Source organism: Helianthus annuus, chromosome 3, assembly GCF_002127325.2.
Source record: "Helianthus annuus cultivar XRQ/B chromosome 3, HanXRQr2.0-SUNRISE, whole genome shotgun sequence".
NCBI classification, from domain to species: Eukaryota; Viridiplantae; Streptophyta; class Magnoliopsida; order Asterales; family Asteraceae; genus Helianthus; species Helianthus annuus.
The window spans coordinates 134,577,773-134,591,508 of NC_035435.2; the positions used below are offsets into that span (position 1 = coordinate 134,577,773).

At 39.6% G+C, this 13,736-nt stretch overlaps 1 protein-coding gene across 1 annotated transcript; it reads right to left on the reverse strand.

Annotated features, from left to right (window-relative positions):
• Positions 1-7,214: 7,214 nt before the first annotated feature.
• On the reverse strand, positions 7,215-11,467 carry LOC118490506 (protein FAR1-RELATED SEQUENCE 5-like). Its single transcript, XM_035988177.1, has 5 exons — positions 11,173-11,467; positions 9,143-9,950; positions 8,789-9,047; positions 8,211-8,572; positions 7,215-7,827 (listed from the first exon to the last, which is right to left on the reverse strand). The coding sequence occupies exons 1-5, from the start codon at positions 11,465-11,467 to the stop codon at positions 7,215-7,217; spliced, it is 2,337 nt and encodes a 778-aa protein (XP_035844070.1).
• Between the last annotated feature and the right edge of the window lie 2,269 nt (positions 11,468-13,736).

The following is a 13,736-nucleotide window of genomic DNA, read 5'->3' on the forward strand; positions in this document are numbered from 1 at the left end:
AATTTGCTCCCATTTCCACTTCGGGATTTCTGGTTGTTGGAGTAGGCCTGCTGGTTTCTGATACTCAGTCTTGACTCTCGCGCAGGTCAAACATTTGCTGACATATGTTGCTATATGGGCTTTCATGCCCGACCACCAATAGGTAGTCCTTAAGTCGTGGTACATCTGGCCCGAACCGGGATGTACTGAGTAACGGGACTTATGGGCTTCGTCCATCACAAGTTCACGTAGATCTCCATAGAGTGGAACCCAGATGCGCCCTGTTACATAATAAGCGCCATCTTCTTTTTGTTCTAAACGCTGCCTCGATCCTCGCAGGGACTTAGCCCTGATGTTCTCCGGTTTCAGGGCTTCAACCTGAGCATTTCGAATTTGAGTAGGGAGGTTAGACTGGATGGTAAGTTGTAGTGCTCGCACGCGCTTGGGCGTAGTGTCTTTTCGGCTGAGGGCGTCTGCCACGACATTGGCCTTGCCCGGATGGTACTTGATGGCGCATTCATAATCATTCAAGAGTTCGACCCATCGACGTTGTCGCATATTTAATTCCTTTTGCTTGAAGATATGCTCGAGACTCCTATGATCGGTGTAAATAGTGCACTTGGTACCGTACAGGTAATGTCTCCATATCTTAAGTGCAAAAACCACTGCTCCCAGTTCCAAGTCGTGCGTAGTGTAGTTCCTTTCGTGAGTCTTAAGTTGTCGAGAAGCGTAAGCGATAACTTTTTCGCGTTGCATCAGCACGCAACCAAGCCCATGAATAGACGCATCGCAGTAAACCACGAAACCGTCGGTACCTTCAGGTAACGAGAGAATAGGAGCACTACAGAGGTTATCCTTTAGCTTTTGAAAAGCGGACTCCTGAGCTTCATTCCACTTGTAAGCAATACCCTTCTGGGTGAGTATCGTGAGAGGCTGAGCGATCTTTGAGAACCCCTTGATAAATCTACGATAGTATCCTGCCAATCCCAAGAATTGGCGAACTTCGGTTGGGGTTTTGGGCGTAGGCCAATTCTTTATAGAGTCGATCTTAGCTGGGTCGACGTGAATTCCGTCCTTATTGACCACGTGCCCAAGGAAATGGACTTCTCGAAGCCAGAAGTCACATTTCGAGAACTTGGCGTACAGTTGCTCATTGCAAAGGAGTTCGAGGATAAGGCGTAGGTGCTGTTCATGCTCTTCTTGACTTTTCGAGTAGATTAGGATGTCGTCGATAAACACAATCACGAATTTGTCGAGGTAAGGCTTGCACACTCGGTTCATGAGGTCCATGAAAACCGCAGGCGCGTTAGTCATTCCAAAGGGCATGACAAGGAATTCGTAATGACCATAACGAGTTCTGAATGCAGTTTTGGAGATGTCTTCATTACGGACTCTTAGCTGATGATAGCCCGATCGTAGGTCGATCTTAGAGTAGTAGCTCGATCCTTGCAACTGGTCGAATAGATCGTCGATACGCGGGAGAGGGTAGCGATTCTTGATGGTAACCTTGTTCAGCTCACGATAGTCGATGCACATTCGGAAAGTGCCATCCTTCTTCTTAACAAAGAGTACTGGTGCTCCCCAGGGCGACGAACTAGGACGGATAAATCCTTTCTCCAATAGTTCCTGTAGTTGCGTAGAAAGTTCCTTCAGTTCAGGGGGGGCTAGTCGATAAGGCGCACGAGCTATAGGCGCTGCTCCGGGAGCCAGCTCGATTTGGAATTCGACCTGACGGTGGGGAGGGAGTCCAGGAAGTTCTTCAGGGAATACCTCGGGGTAGTCGCGTACCACTGGAAAATCTCCAATCCTCTTTTCCTTTTCCTGTGTGTTGGTGACAAGTGCTAAGAGAGCGGTGTGCCCCTTTCGCAAACATTTCTGGGCCTTTAAGAATGAGATGATGCATGTGACTTCTCCGCCTTTGTCACCTTGCACGATGAGGGGTTTGCCAGAACGGCGGGGAATGCGAACCATTTTCTCTTGACAGAGGATTTCCGCGCGATGTTTGGATAACCAATCCATACCGATAACGACGTCGAAGCTTCCAAGAGCAATAGGGAAAAGATCGATGCTATAGGTCTAACCAGACAGTACTAGTTTGCAGTCGTTGATAACATGTGAGGTCTCAATGTTTCTACCATTGACTAGCTCGACGATATGCTTAGAACTTAGTAACGAAGGCGGGTGCTTAAGCTTCTTACTAATACGTAGGAACACATAACTAGCATCGGTTCCAGAATCAAATAATACAGAAACATAACGATCATCGAGTAGGAACTTACCCGCCACGACGTTGGGGTCATTCCTCGCTTCTCCAGCTCCAATCACAAAAGCCCTTCCCCTTGCACCATTCCCAGCATTGTTGTTTTGATTGTTGTTTCCAGCTCCCTGATTGTTGTTGCGGTTCTGGTTCAGTTCAGGGCAATTCTTCTTAAACTGCCCCTCAGCTCCACACTGGAAACAACCCTTGACGTTCCCATGATGCTGCTGCTGCTGCTGGTTCTGCCCCGCGGGACGTGGGCTCCTACAGTCCTTGGCCTCATGCCCCATCTTGTTACATCGCTGACACTGACTTTTCCCACAAGGCCCACTGTGATGTCGATTGCACTTGTTGCACTTGGGGTGGTTCCCGCGATAGCCACCCTGTTGTTGAGGGCCCTTGTTGTTGTCAGTTTTCCTTTGCTGGGTTGGGGCCTGAGTGGGGTTAGCATCCTTGCTTTGATTTCCTTCCCACTTACGCTTGTTGTCATTAGAAGTTCCAGCAGTAGCAATGATCCTTTTGGGCAGCTTGCCCTGTTTCACGGCCTGGTCAGTGAGTTTGTGAGCAAGACGGACGACCGGCTGAATGGTATTGAGGTTGGCTGCAGTCACATGGCTTCGAATTTCTGGAGCCAAACCCTTGATGTACAATTCGATTCTTCGGTACATGGGTCGAGACATGTTTGGGCAAAGAGCAGCATAGTCGTTGGACGGTTTGGTGTATGCCTCGATCTCTGATCCAACCATCTTGAGCTCATAGTACTCGTTTTCGAGCTTGTGGATGTCATCCCTGTGACAATACTCCTCCTTAATCATGTCCTTGAAATCCTCCCACGCAGTAGCATTAGCGGTTTCCAAACCAAACATCTGAATTTGCGCCTTCCACCAGGAAAGCGCGTTTCCTTCAAGCGTACCAGTAGCAAACTTCACCCAATTCGCAGGGGGACACTCACAGACAGCAAAGACAGCTTCGACTTTCTCAATCCAGTGCAGAAGACCTATGGCACCCTCAGTACCATTGAATGGGAGAGGTTTGCAATCCATGAAAGTCTTGAAAGTACACACATGTGGTTGCGCAGGTGCATGCTGACTTGTTGTGAGAAGCGAAGCGAATAGGTTTAGGGGTAAAAGACGATGCGGCGGTAGGATCTAAACATCCTAGGATAATGAGTTTACCTCCAGGGTGAGCTGCGAAAGCTGCAGCCACCGTGTTAAGCAGGTTAGTGAATTGAGCCTGAGTCATGTTAATGTTTCCTCTTCCACATCCACTCATTGTCTTCATAATCAGAAAACATAGTATGAGTGTGATGTCGTAATGTAGCGAGAATGAGATAGAAGAGGGAGGTGTATCTATCTAACTAGGCACACTAGTACGTATAGCAAAACAGAAAACATAAAGTAAGCAAGCAAGTAAACACTGGTTCGAGCTATGAGGTCTAATGTGTTGAGTCTTGCACTTGGAGTGTAGTGTCGTCGCGAGTCACGGGTTATAGTCTGGTTTTTCTCAAAAAGATTTCCCCTTTTTAAAACCAAGTTCACTATAACCAATGGCTCTGATACCAATCTGTCACACCCCCAAAATCCACGTGCGGAACACCACCGCTTGGAGGCATGACTGACCAGGATCCAGCCACCAATTATACTGAGCAATTTAATTAATAACATAAGTAATACTCACCAACCACAAGGTTGGCAAGTATCATAATCAAAGTTCAAAAGTATTTAAGTTTAAGTAATAGTTCAGATAAGTAGCGGAAGCATAGACAAGATAGTTTAGAACAAGATTCTTAGTTCAAGTTTGTTTAGAACCCAACACACGGGTTAGACGACCACTACACATCCGCAAGCTGCAAGCTCCTGAATCACTGGGTACCTGCAAAGCATGCAGTAAGGTGTCAACGTAAAGTTGAGCGAGTTCACTAGTTGTCCAGTTTTAGTTTTCGAAAACATAAGTTGTTTAGATAAAGCATTTATAATCACGTTGTGGGGAGCTACCCCATCTGTAAGCTCACTAAACTGTAGATACCGAAACTGTTGACGGAAAGTTGTTGTGCCCCGAGTCAATGTCTATCGTCATTGACCAAGATGCAAGGTCTACTAGTTCACGCCTGATCTCCCCCGGTCACGGTGTGAGGTTGTCAAACCTAATAGCGCTATCAACTAATAACCCGTTCGCCCCCGGCGATTAATCGGTACTGTAAGCAGGGACTTAAGGTGATAGAGTTTCGTTTAGCTTGGCTAGTTGTGATTTATAAATAATATCCAAACGTATCTCCCCCGGAGATAGTAAATACCCATTCGGATTTCCCCCGGAAATAATAGTTCAAAAGTATTTTTCCCAAAGTTGGCAGTTGTCCGTGTCCCACCCTGGGACGCATGCTTTTAGTGTGTGAACTCACCTTGGGTTGCTCGGCAGATTAGGTTACTTGTCAAACACGCTGGTCACCACGTCCTAACATGGTTACCAGTATAGGTCAGGTTTGGGTACAGAGAATGTCACGTATATTTTACACATAATCTAACACATAGCATGCATACAGTTACATGTAGAGTTATTGGGCCGGTTCTACTATTGGATCAGTCAACAGTATCATCTAACACATAGTTCAGTTAAACAGGCAGCCCAAACAAATCACGTTGTGGCCCAATAACTAGAGTAAGTAGCCCAGTCGAGACAAGGTGGTCTCAACTCGAGAACATGCGGTCTCGAGTCGCAACCATGAGGTCTCGGCATGTAATGGTTGGTCTCGAGTGGTGCAGGCATGACTCGCAACCCCGGAGATCTCGAGTCCCGTCTCGAGTTGTCACGATGTGGTCTCGAGTCGAGACCTTGAGGGTCTCGAGTCCCTGAAGTCCGTTTTGAAGTTGCTTGGTCCAGGTCTCGAGTCGCAACCGTTGCGGTCTCGAGTTGCAGCTTCATGGTCTCGAGTCGTAACCGTTGGTCTCGAGTCGTTTACCTGCTGATTCTGATGCATCTGCCCGAATTGTACTATGCAACAGAATTCTGATTTCCTGAGTTTATGTACTATCCAATGATATCACACAAACATGTTTCCTTGTCTAAAACTTAACCAAAACAGATCAAAACTAGCATTTTTCAAATGTTTACAACACATTCATATCATATTCATGTTGTTCATCATTAGGGTTTTCATCCTAAACAAACATACTCATTTAATACCGATTTATGCTAGCATAATACACCTAGTTCAATGTACTATCGATTACCATCATTCACACACCCAACCGAGAACATGATAGCACTATATTCAAGCATTAACAAGCCACTCTATCTAGAAACCAAGCATCTACATCATAGATGAACATCAATCTTCTTATAATTCATGATTTTTTACTCACCAAATCAATCAAGGTCATGTAAAAGAGGTTAAGCATTTATTTCATTCATCAAGCACACAAGGCATCTAACACACATATAACACCTAGTACACATTAGAACACTAACCGGTAGAGACTCGAAGTGTGAGGGTATGAAGGGTCGATGAGTGAGCTTCCGAATGGTGATTCCGAGCTTGAACCGAGCCGAGTGTTCTTGTTGTTGCCGGTTGAATCCGAGAGAAAGGAAAGGAGGTCTTGTAGTTTTTAGGGTTTTAGTGAGGGAGAGAGTGTGTGAGAGTGTAAGGGAGAAGGTGGATGAGGGGTTTTATATTCGGTTTGGGTGGTGCACCCTACAAGGGTTTCGAGTGGGCTCAAAGGGGTGTGTGGCCCAATCCGGCCCAACCGTTACTGTTTACTCGAGACCGAGCATGGTCTCGAGTCGGGTTCGTAGTCTCGGTTCGCTAGTATTTATACATTTATATATATATACTACATATACATACATAGCAAAAGGATCACATAGAGCATCAAGGTAACACGCACTTTCATTTAATAACGTATATACACACAATGTTAATACAAAAGGGTTACTCGGGAAATCCTAGAGTGTCACACCATAGTTTTCAGATGAGTTTCCAGATCTGGAAACTATGAGTGATTTGTGCATGACATCACCAGTTGTATGAGATTTGTGAATCTTATGAGATCTTGGTTGTTTTATAGAGCTTTTGAGTCATCATTTTGAACATGATTTCTCTTCACTCTGTTTTTCAACAAAAATACAACCAACCTTAGTATCAATGAATTGTGAGCTGAACTGTTATGTCAAATTGATTGTTAGATCGAATTTGACTGTCCAGGCTCTGATACAAATTGTTAGGATCGGAGATTCTCATGATTGTGTTTGTTTGTATAAATTGAACAGTCAGAATATATGAAATGATATAAAGTGAAGCGGAAATGGATACAAACTTTGTAAACACAATCCAAAGAAGAGAATAGTATGATAAACAATTGCTTCACATTAAGTTGAATGATTGAATTACAAAGCAAATGATTACAAGCATGCTTACAATACTAAGCTCCCCCTCAGCCTGATACTCCAAGGTTGGTTGCACAAGATGAAAGGATTGGATTGAAGAAGAGGAATCCACCCAGTCAATCAAATGTAACAGTACAGAGTACTGTTTCATTTATAGGCAATCCAATCCACTGACGCATCTCAGCTGACGTCACCATGAAAGTGACATCTAACAACCTAACAAACTCTATCTACTGATCTATACAACTACTGCTTTGCTAACTACTGATATTATATTGTATTACATGAGATAAACATAAACTGCTGCTGCATCCTTCCACTACTGTGAACCCAGCAGTACTTGTCATGATCAGCAGTGCTTGAACCAAGGTAGTAGATTGAGCAGCAGAGCTTTTAGTCTTCATCAGTCCTTGTGTAGAATCAGCAGTTGTAGGTCAACAGATGTTTATAGAAGCAGTACTTTGGAGCATATCAGATGTTTGAGCCACATTCAAGGGGAAAGCAAGGTGTAAACTGCTGCTTATTGTTAGTCCACTGATGTGATCCGGTTTTGGCTTTACATTATCTGTTCCTCTGGTAGGGTTCAATCCCAACATAATTACATTGCATTGCTAGAACCTATAGCATTAGAAGAAACCTTATCTTTACATGTTCGACTGTTATGTCCTTTTCCACCACATACACGGCACGATTTCTGGATCTTTGATGATTTCTGAATTGCAATCTCACGATTAGACTTGATCCTTTTTTGTACACCGCATCCTTTGGTCCTTACTTTGACCGAGACACGAATCATAGAATCTGATTTTTCTATGTTCCCTCCAATATCAGCAAATCTTTCTTTGCGACTAGGAGGCGGCGCAGCAACCATAACCTCATCCGCTTTATCAATATAACTTTTAATATGATCCCTGTAACGACACAGTTCATCTAAATCGCCAACCAACCTATTAACCACATACTCATTTGCAACAACGATTTCTCTATAAACTTTATCAATTTCACTATTCCTACCAATTTCATCAAATCGAATATTGGAATGATTTGATCCCACTGAAACAACATCTCTCATCCATCTTCTATGAACATATCTTCTAGGAAACTCACTTATATCCTCATACCGTAATACGTAAAATATATGGCGGCACAATATACCAAATTGTTCAAACCGTTTGCAAGAACAACTTATACTTAAACCATCTTCTTCTTTGCTGTATTGCACCTGTAAATAAGATTAAAAAGCTATATAAAATTAGGGAAATGTAATATAAAACGCAATGAATAATAAATATAATACAGATATAACCATATGATCATATAATGTAAAAACACAATAAAACATGAAAAATAAAACGCAATAGATATTTAAACAATATAAATTTAAAAAAATACCTTGAAAAAAGAAGTGCATGGCTGTCTGAAATCCTTTATTTCAAAATATTGAACATCACCCACAGTATCAACAGAATTTGACATACACTTTGTAATAGCAGCATCAATTTCAATCTGAATATCCTTAAAAATTGTTTGGGTATATATTTCTGATGCTTGTTTCTCCAATACAAAGTCGCTCTAGGGTTTACACTCAATATACCTTGTATCATGATCATTCCCCCTATGCTCATGCCTTTGAATATCAATTGCAGTCTCAAAATGAGTGAAAAATTCAACAAGTGTACATCTTGGATTGCAAATCTGACCAAAGAAGTAATTCTCGCTTTCACATCTTGACGTAGTACGCATAAGCCCAGCCAAATCCTCTCCATGGTAATAAGCAGGAATCCAATCAAATCGAAGATCGTACATGTCTTTTAACCACTCATGATTTTCCAATCCAAAAGTAGACATTATTGAATGCCACTCAGTTTCAAAATCTTCTGGAATAATAGTATCATTCCAAACAACATGAGTCATTCTTGTATTAAAATCAGTGTTTGCTGACAAAACAGGACTAACCTGAATAAAAAGTTATAAAATCATTAAACATAAAACGCAATAATTTAAAAACCAATATATTGAAAATGATAAACATAATGCATTGATTGTAAAACGAAATTGTTTTGTAATTCTATTGATAAAAATGTTAGAGGATCTTATTGTATAATACATAAAACGCAATAATAAAACAATTATAAAATTGCAGTTTGTTATATCATAAAACGCAGTTAATACCTTTGTCTTCAATTTCTCCCATATATGCCACATACATAACCTATGCCTACTTCTTGGAAGTACATCCTTAATAGCTCTCTTCATTGCAGCATCTTGATCAGTAACAACAACTTTAGGCTCACTTCCAAAAGCATTAACAAAGCATCTTAAAAGCCATCTATACGAATCTGCAGTCTCCGAACCAAGTAATGCACCACCAAATATGACATTCCTAAAATGATTATCAATACCAGTAAATGGTACAAAAACCAAATCATACCTGAATAAAAAACAAATTAAAAAAGCATTAGAAAAATTAGAAAAAGGATATATAACGCAATAGAATATATAACGCAATAAATCAAAAAAACTTACTTGTTTGATTTATAAGTAGCATCAAAACCAAATATGTCACCAAACACTGTATAATTTTTTTTTGATTGCTCATCAGCCCAGAAAAGCCCTTTCAATCTTCTATCTTCACTAATAACATAATCACATGTGAAACCAGGACAACATTCTTTCTTCCTAATAAGACGCCTAACTACCATTTCTGCATCATACTCTCCGATGTAAAGATTCAAATCCCTTCTATAATTCTTACAATCAACTTTACTAGCTCCAACTTCACCAAAACCACCATACATTGTTTTCATAATATTGAATGCTTTAACAGGTCCAATATTGATTGCAGATAATCCAGATATAAAACTTTCTTTCACATAATCGATACTTCTGGCAGCCGGCAAGAAATGAATATCTTCATCTTCAACAAAGATATGATTATGTTCTTCTTCAAAGTAGTAGATTTTAAATATATTATTGTTCTCTAATATTAGTTTCACATGAGCATTGCATCCAACTCTTTTTGAACCTCTATTACGTCTAACAATCTTTTTACTATTCTCAACTGAACCAGAATCTATTTCTTTGCTAACATGAAATGCTTCTTTTGAACAGACAATATATCTTATTTTTACTAAACCACCAACATTTTTCCAAGAGGTATTTTTTCTTGCAGAAAAACCTGCAGCAAGTGCATATCTCTGATAAAATGCAAATGCCTCATCAACTGACTTAAAAAGCATTCCAATAGCAGGTGTAATAGATCCACTGACTTTAGGTTTGAAAAACTTTCTTCCACTGTTTATGCATACACGTTCCTCCCACTTGGAAATGTTATCTGAAACAATTAAAAAGACTATAAAATGCAATACCTCTTACAGAATAATGTTTTTATTGATAAAACTAAAAATATGTTAATAAAAATTTAAAAAATACATAACTTTAAAGTTTATAAAAGCATAAAAAGCAATACGTTCAGTAAAACGCATCATGTGATCTGAAACACTTTACAAAAAATCATAAAACGCAATACAACCTATATAATAATGTGTTTACTGTTAAATCTCAAAATATGTTAATAATAATTTAGAAATACAGACCTTTAAGGTTTGTATATGAACTATTATGAATAAAAGAATAAAACGCAATACATTCAGTAAAATGCATCCAATGATGAACAAACAAAAATTGTACAACAACAACAGTTATAGCTTTATATAGCTTTATATTACATAAATCTTAAACTACAAGTTTGTATGCATATAATTTAATTAATATCATAAAACGCAACTCTTAACTAAAACACAATAAAATGATGAAGAAACAAAACAAACAAATTATGTTAAATTATACAACAATAACAATTAAACTTATGAAATATCAAATATTAATTACAGAAACACGAATTATAAAACGTAAAACAATGAAATTTGGACAAAAGGGGCGTATAGTGTGTGAGTTTTCAAATTTTAGATCTAGTTTACCCCTTTATTGAAGTTGGGAAAGTGTTTGTGTTCAATGAGGGGCGTATAGGGCAATAAGGGGCGGATAGGAGTTGTTATTAAAGCGTATGAAGTATATAAAGGATATACTATAACCAATTTATCAGCTCCTGTACAAGAGGATAAACTGGTTAAGGCTTGTGTGTTCTATGCGAAATGTGCGAGTTCGAATCCCGGGGAGGCCGGTCCGATACAGAAGGACCCCTCCCTTTTTATTTGACATTTTTTTATTATTCATTTATTTATATTAAAATTAATTCCTTTTATTAAAAAAACATATTTCATTTTTAGTTTGAGTCAACAATTTTAAATCCCTTTAAAACAATATTTTTCTTTTATTTTGTACTCTTTTCTTTTATATGAAGCACTTTAATTAAAAAAAATTATAAAAAAATTGTTGCGTACACTATATTTGACGGATGTTACAATATATTTAAATTATAATAAAGAGAAACATTAATAAGTTCGTTGCGTACACTATGTTTCACGGATGCTACACCTAACACAAGTCAATAACTTCTTTTTGCCGAGTTCTATTACTACGTAGTAACGCCCTACCCTGTGAAATACGAGACATGTACATTGTCTCCCATTCCATAGCTTCCATACTTCGGTATATATTCCAAAGTCCATTTGATACTGGCATCGGGCTATCATCCGCTAACTGAACCATGATGAAATGGCTATCTTCGACATAAGCAATCGTTAAAATGGAATGGTTTGGGTAAACCTGCGGTCCATCGAACATCGGGAAGTAAGTTTGACAAACACCGTTGCTTAAATGTTGAACAATCACCCCTAATTTTTGAGCCACCAACAACCCTCTGTAGAGTAACCACATCCAGCATGCCATAGGTGCAGGTTCAACATTTATCCAATTTATCGATCGATACACATTTTCGTAACATCCCTTGTCCAATGATTCGGGTATATGCCCCCAACGCTTTTTTTTAATGAACATCTCGTCGAGTAGCTCTTGGCGGACCCACTTCCACTCTTTCTGGTCATACCCCAAACCCATAGCTATGGATCGAAACCCACAGTTACCGTCCGGCTGGGCATCTTCGATATGTGTTATGTATCTCCGATAGCTAGATGGAAGCCAATCCTTAAAACGCTCGATCACGTTTTTGTACCTATAATTGGCAAAAAATAAAAATATTAAAAAATAAAAAATTGAAAAAGAATTCTAAATATATGTATGTATGTACGTATGTACCTGTGCCCGGCCAACAGTGGAAAGTCTTTATCTATAATCGGAAGTGTATTTTTTTTCTTCTTTGCTTTTCTTTGAACGACTACGTCGCACATTTGGCTTTTGAGTGTGGTCGTTCCTCTGTGATTCGGGTTGTTTATCTTTACGTCTCGCAAGGTCTTCATTCTTTTGTTGTTTTGCTTTCGTAGTTGGGCGGCCCCGCGTATCTTGTTGTACCTTAGGCGGTTGATGGTCAGTCATACTTGGATTCAACACCGCTTTCATCTCCGACAACATACTTTTTAACACTAGAGGTGGCTGCGTATGTAGTTGCTGTGTGAGTTTATCCATTTCCGCCTAAATATTACACTCGTCTTGATTAAGTTTTTCTGTCGAAAAATCAAGTTTTGTCCAGAATTATCTATCGCGGCAAGTGGAATTTTGCAACCTGTTTTTCAAGAATCATTGTTAAAACATGAAGTATAATGAGGATTATATTCTATGGATCGAAGCATATGTTATAGTTGTTATGTTACCTGTATTTTCCCACCACTCCATCTGACAAGCACATGGCAACCCACAACCCGTAGAAAGCTGGTGGCCACAAGTCCCCCCTCCTGCCCTCAACGCATTTAGCTTCTTCCTCTCGAAAACCAATAACTCTAAGGCTTTTTGGGAAACATTACCGCGTAGGTTGTCAAAAAATGGAAATCTGTGGTCCCCCATTTGCACGGACCTGCTCTCCTGAAAACTAACTTTTATTTGTATCTTTTGTGACTCTACAACTTTGCCAACAAGACACACAAGTCTATGGAGCGAGTTGTTTGGCCCTTTAATGTATCTCTTAAACTTAGAATGCTGGCTTTCAACTCAGTTGGTTATATGTTGACCAAAATTGGGGACTGTGTTAGTCCAAGCTGAAACGAACTTTTCTTTATAATCTTTCAGCCACACATCATACAAATAATCCAGAACATCTGAAAAAAAATTGAATACAATGATTTGTAATGTTTGTATGTATATATGTATGGATGAATGTATGTAAACTAATATAATATGTACCTGATCGTTCGTCATTAACCAGTCGTGTGAAAAGACGCTGAAAGTTATAATTGTATATCGTCGGAGTGGGAGAATTACACAGTTGAGACCAAGAAAGCTTGAATATTTTTCAGTCTTCATCCGTAAATTTTGCCCGACAGTGTTAAACTTACAAGTTAAACTTACCTGAAGAGCTCGATGGTATTCATAATGTATTTCACGTCTGCAATCTGAAGAAATGTCTAGCTGATGAGTCGCTAGTCATACCACACACAGATGTGCATATAGACGAGAGCTTAAAATTTGTGGAAAAACCTGTGTCGATTGAGGATCAACAGGTGAAGAAGCTTCGAAGAAAGCTTGTACCTATTGTCAAGGTGAAATGGGATGCACGTAGAGGTCCTGAATATACGTGGGAGCTAGAATCCACAATGAAAGAGAAATACCCTCATCTGTTTCCATAAATCTCGAGGACGAGATTTCCTTTAAGGGGGTGAGGATGTAACACCTTGAAAAATTTATGTCCAATAATGTATAAACACGTGTCATAAGCTCTGAACGTGAGAAAGAATACTTTGGAGGGACTAAAGTTGACAAATGGGGAAACTATGTGAATATAAGGGTCCAAAGTGTCAACAATGGATAAATATATTCAAACATAGCCCTACAAAATGTTTATACCTTCAAACGAATAAATCATGGATCATACGAAGCTAAATATGAAGGAAAGTGAGGAATTACAAACTGCAGGGGCTAAATGTGTCAACATGTGCAAAGTATACCTCTGAGTGACCTTTTGGCAGACCCGAAGCTTTGTAACGATAAAATATACTCACTAGAATATGTGGTTAAAATTTCATAAAGTTTCGTTATCGTATGAGAAAGT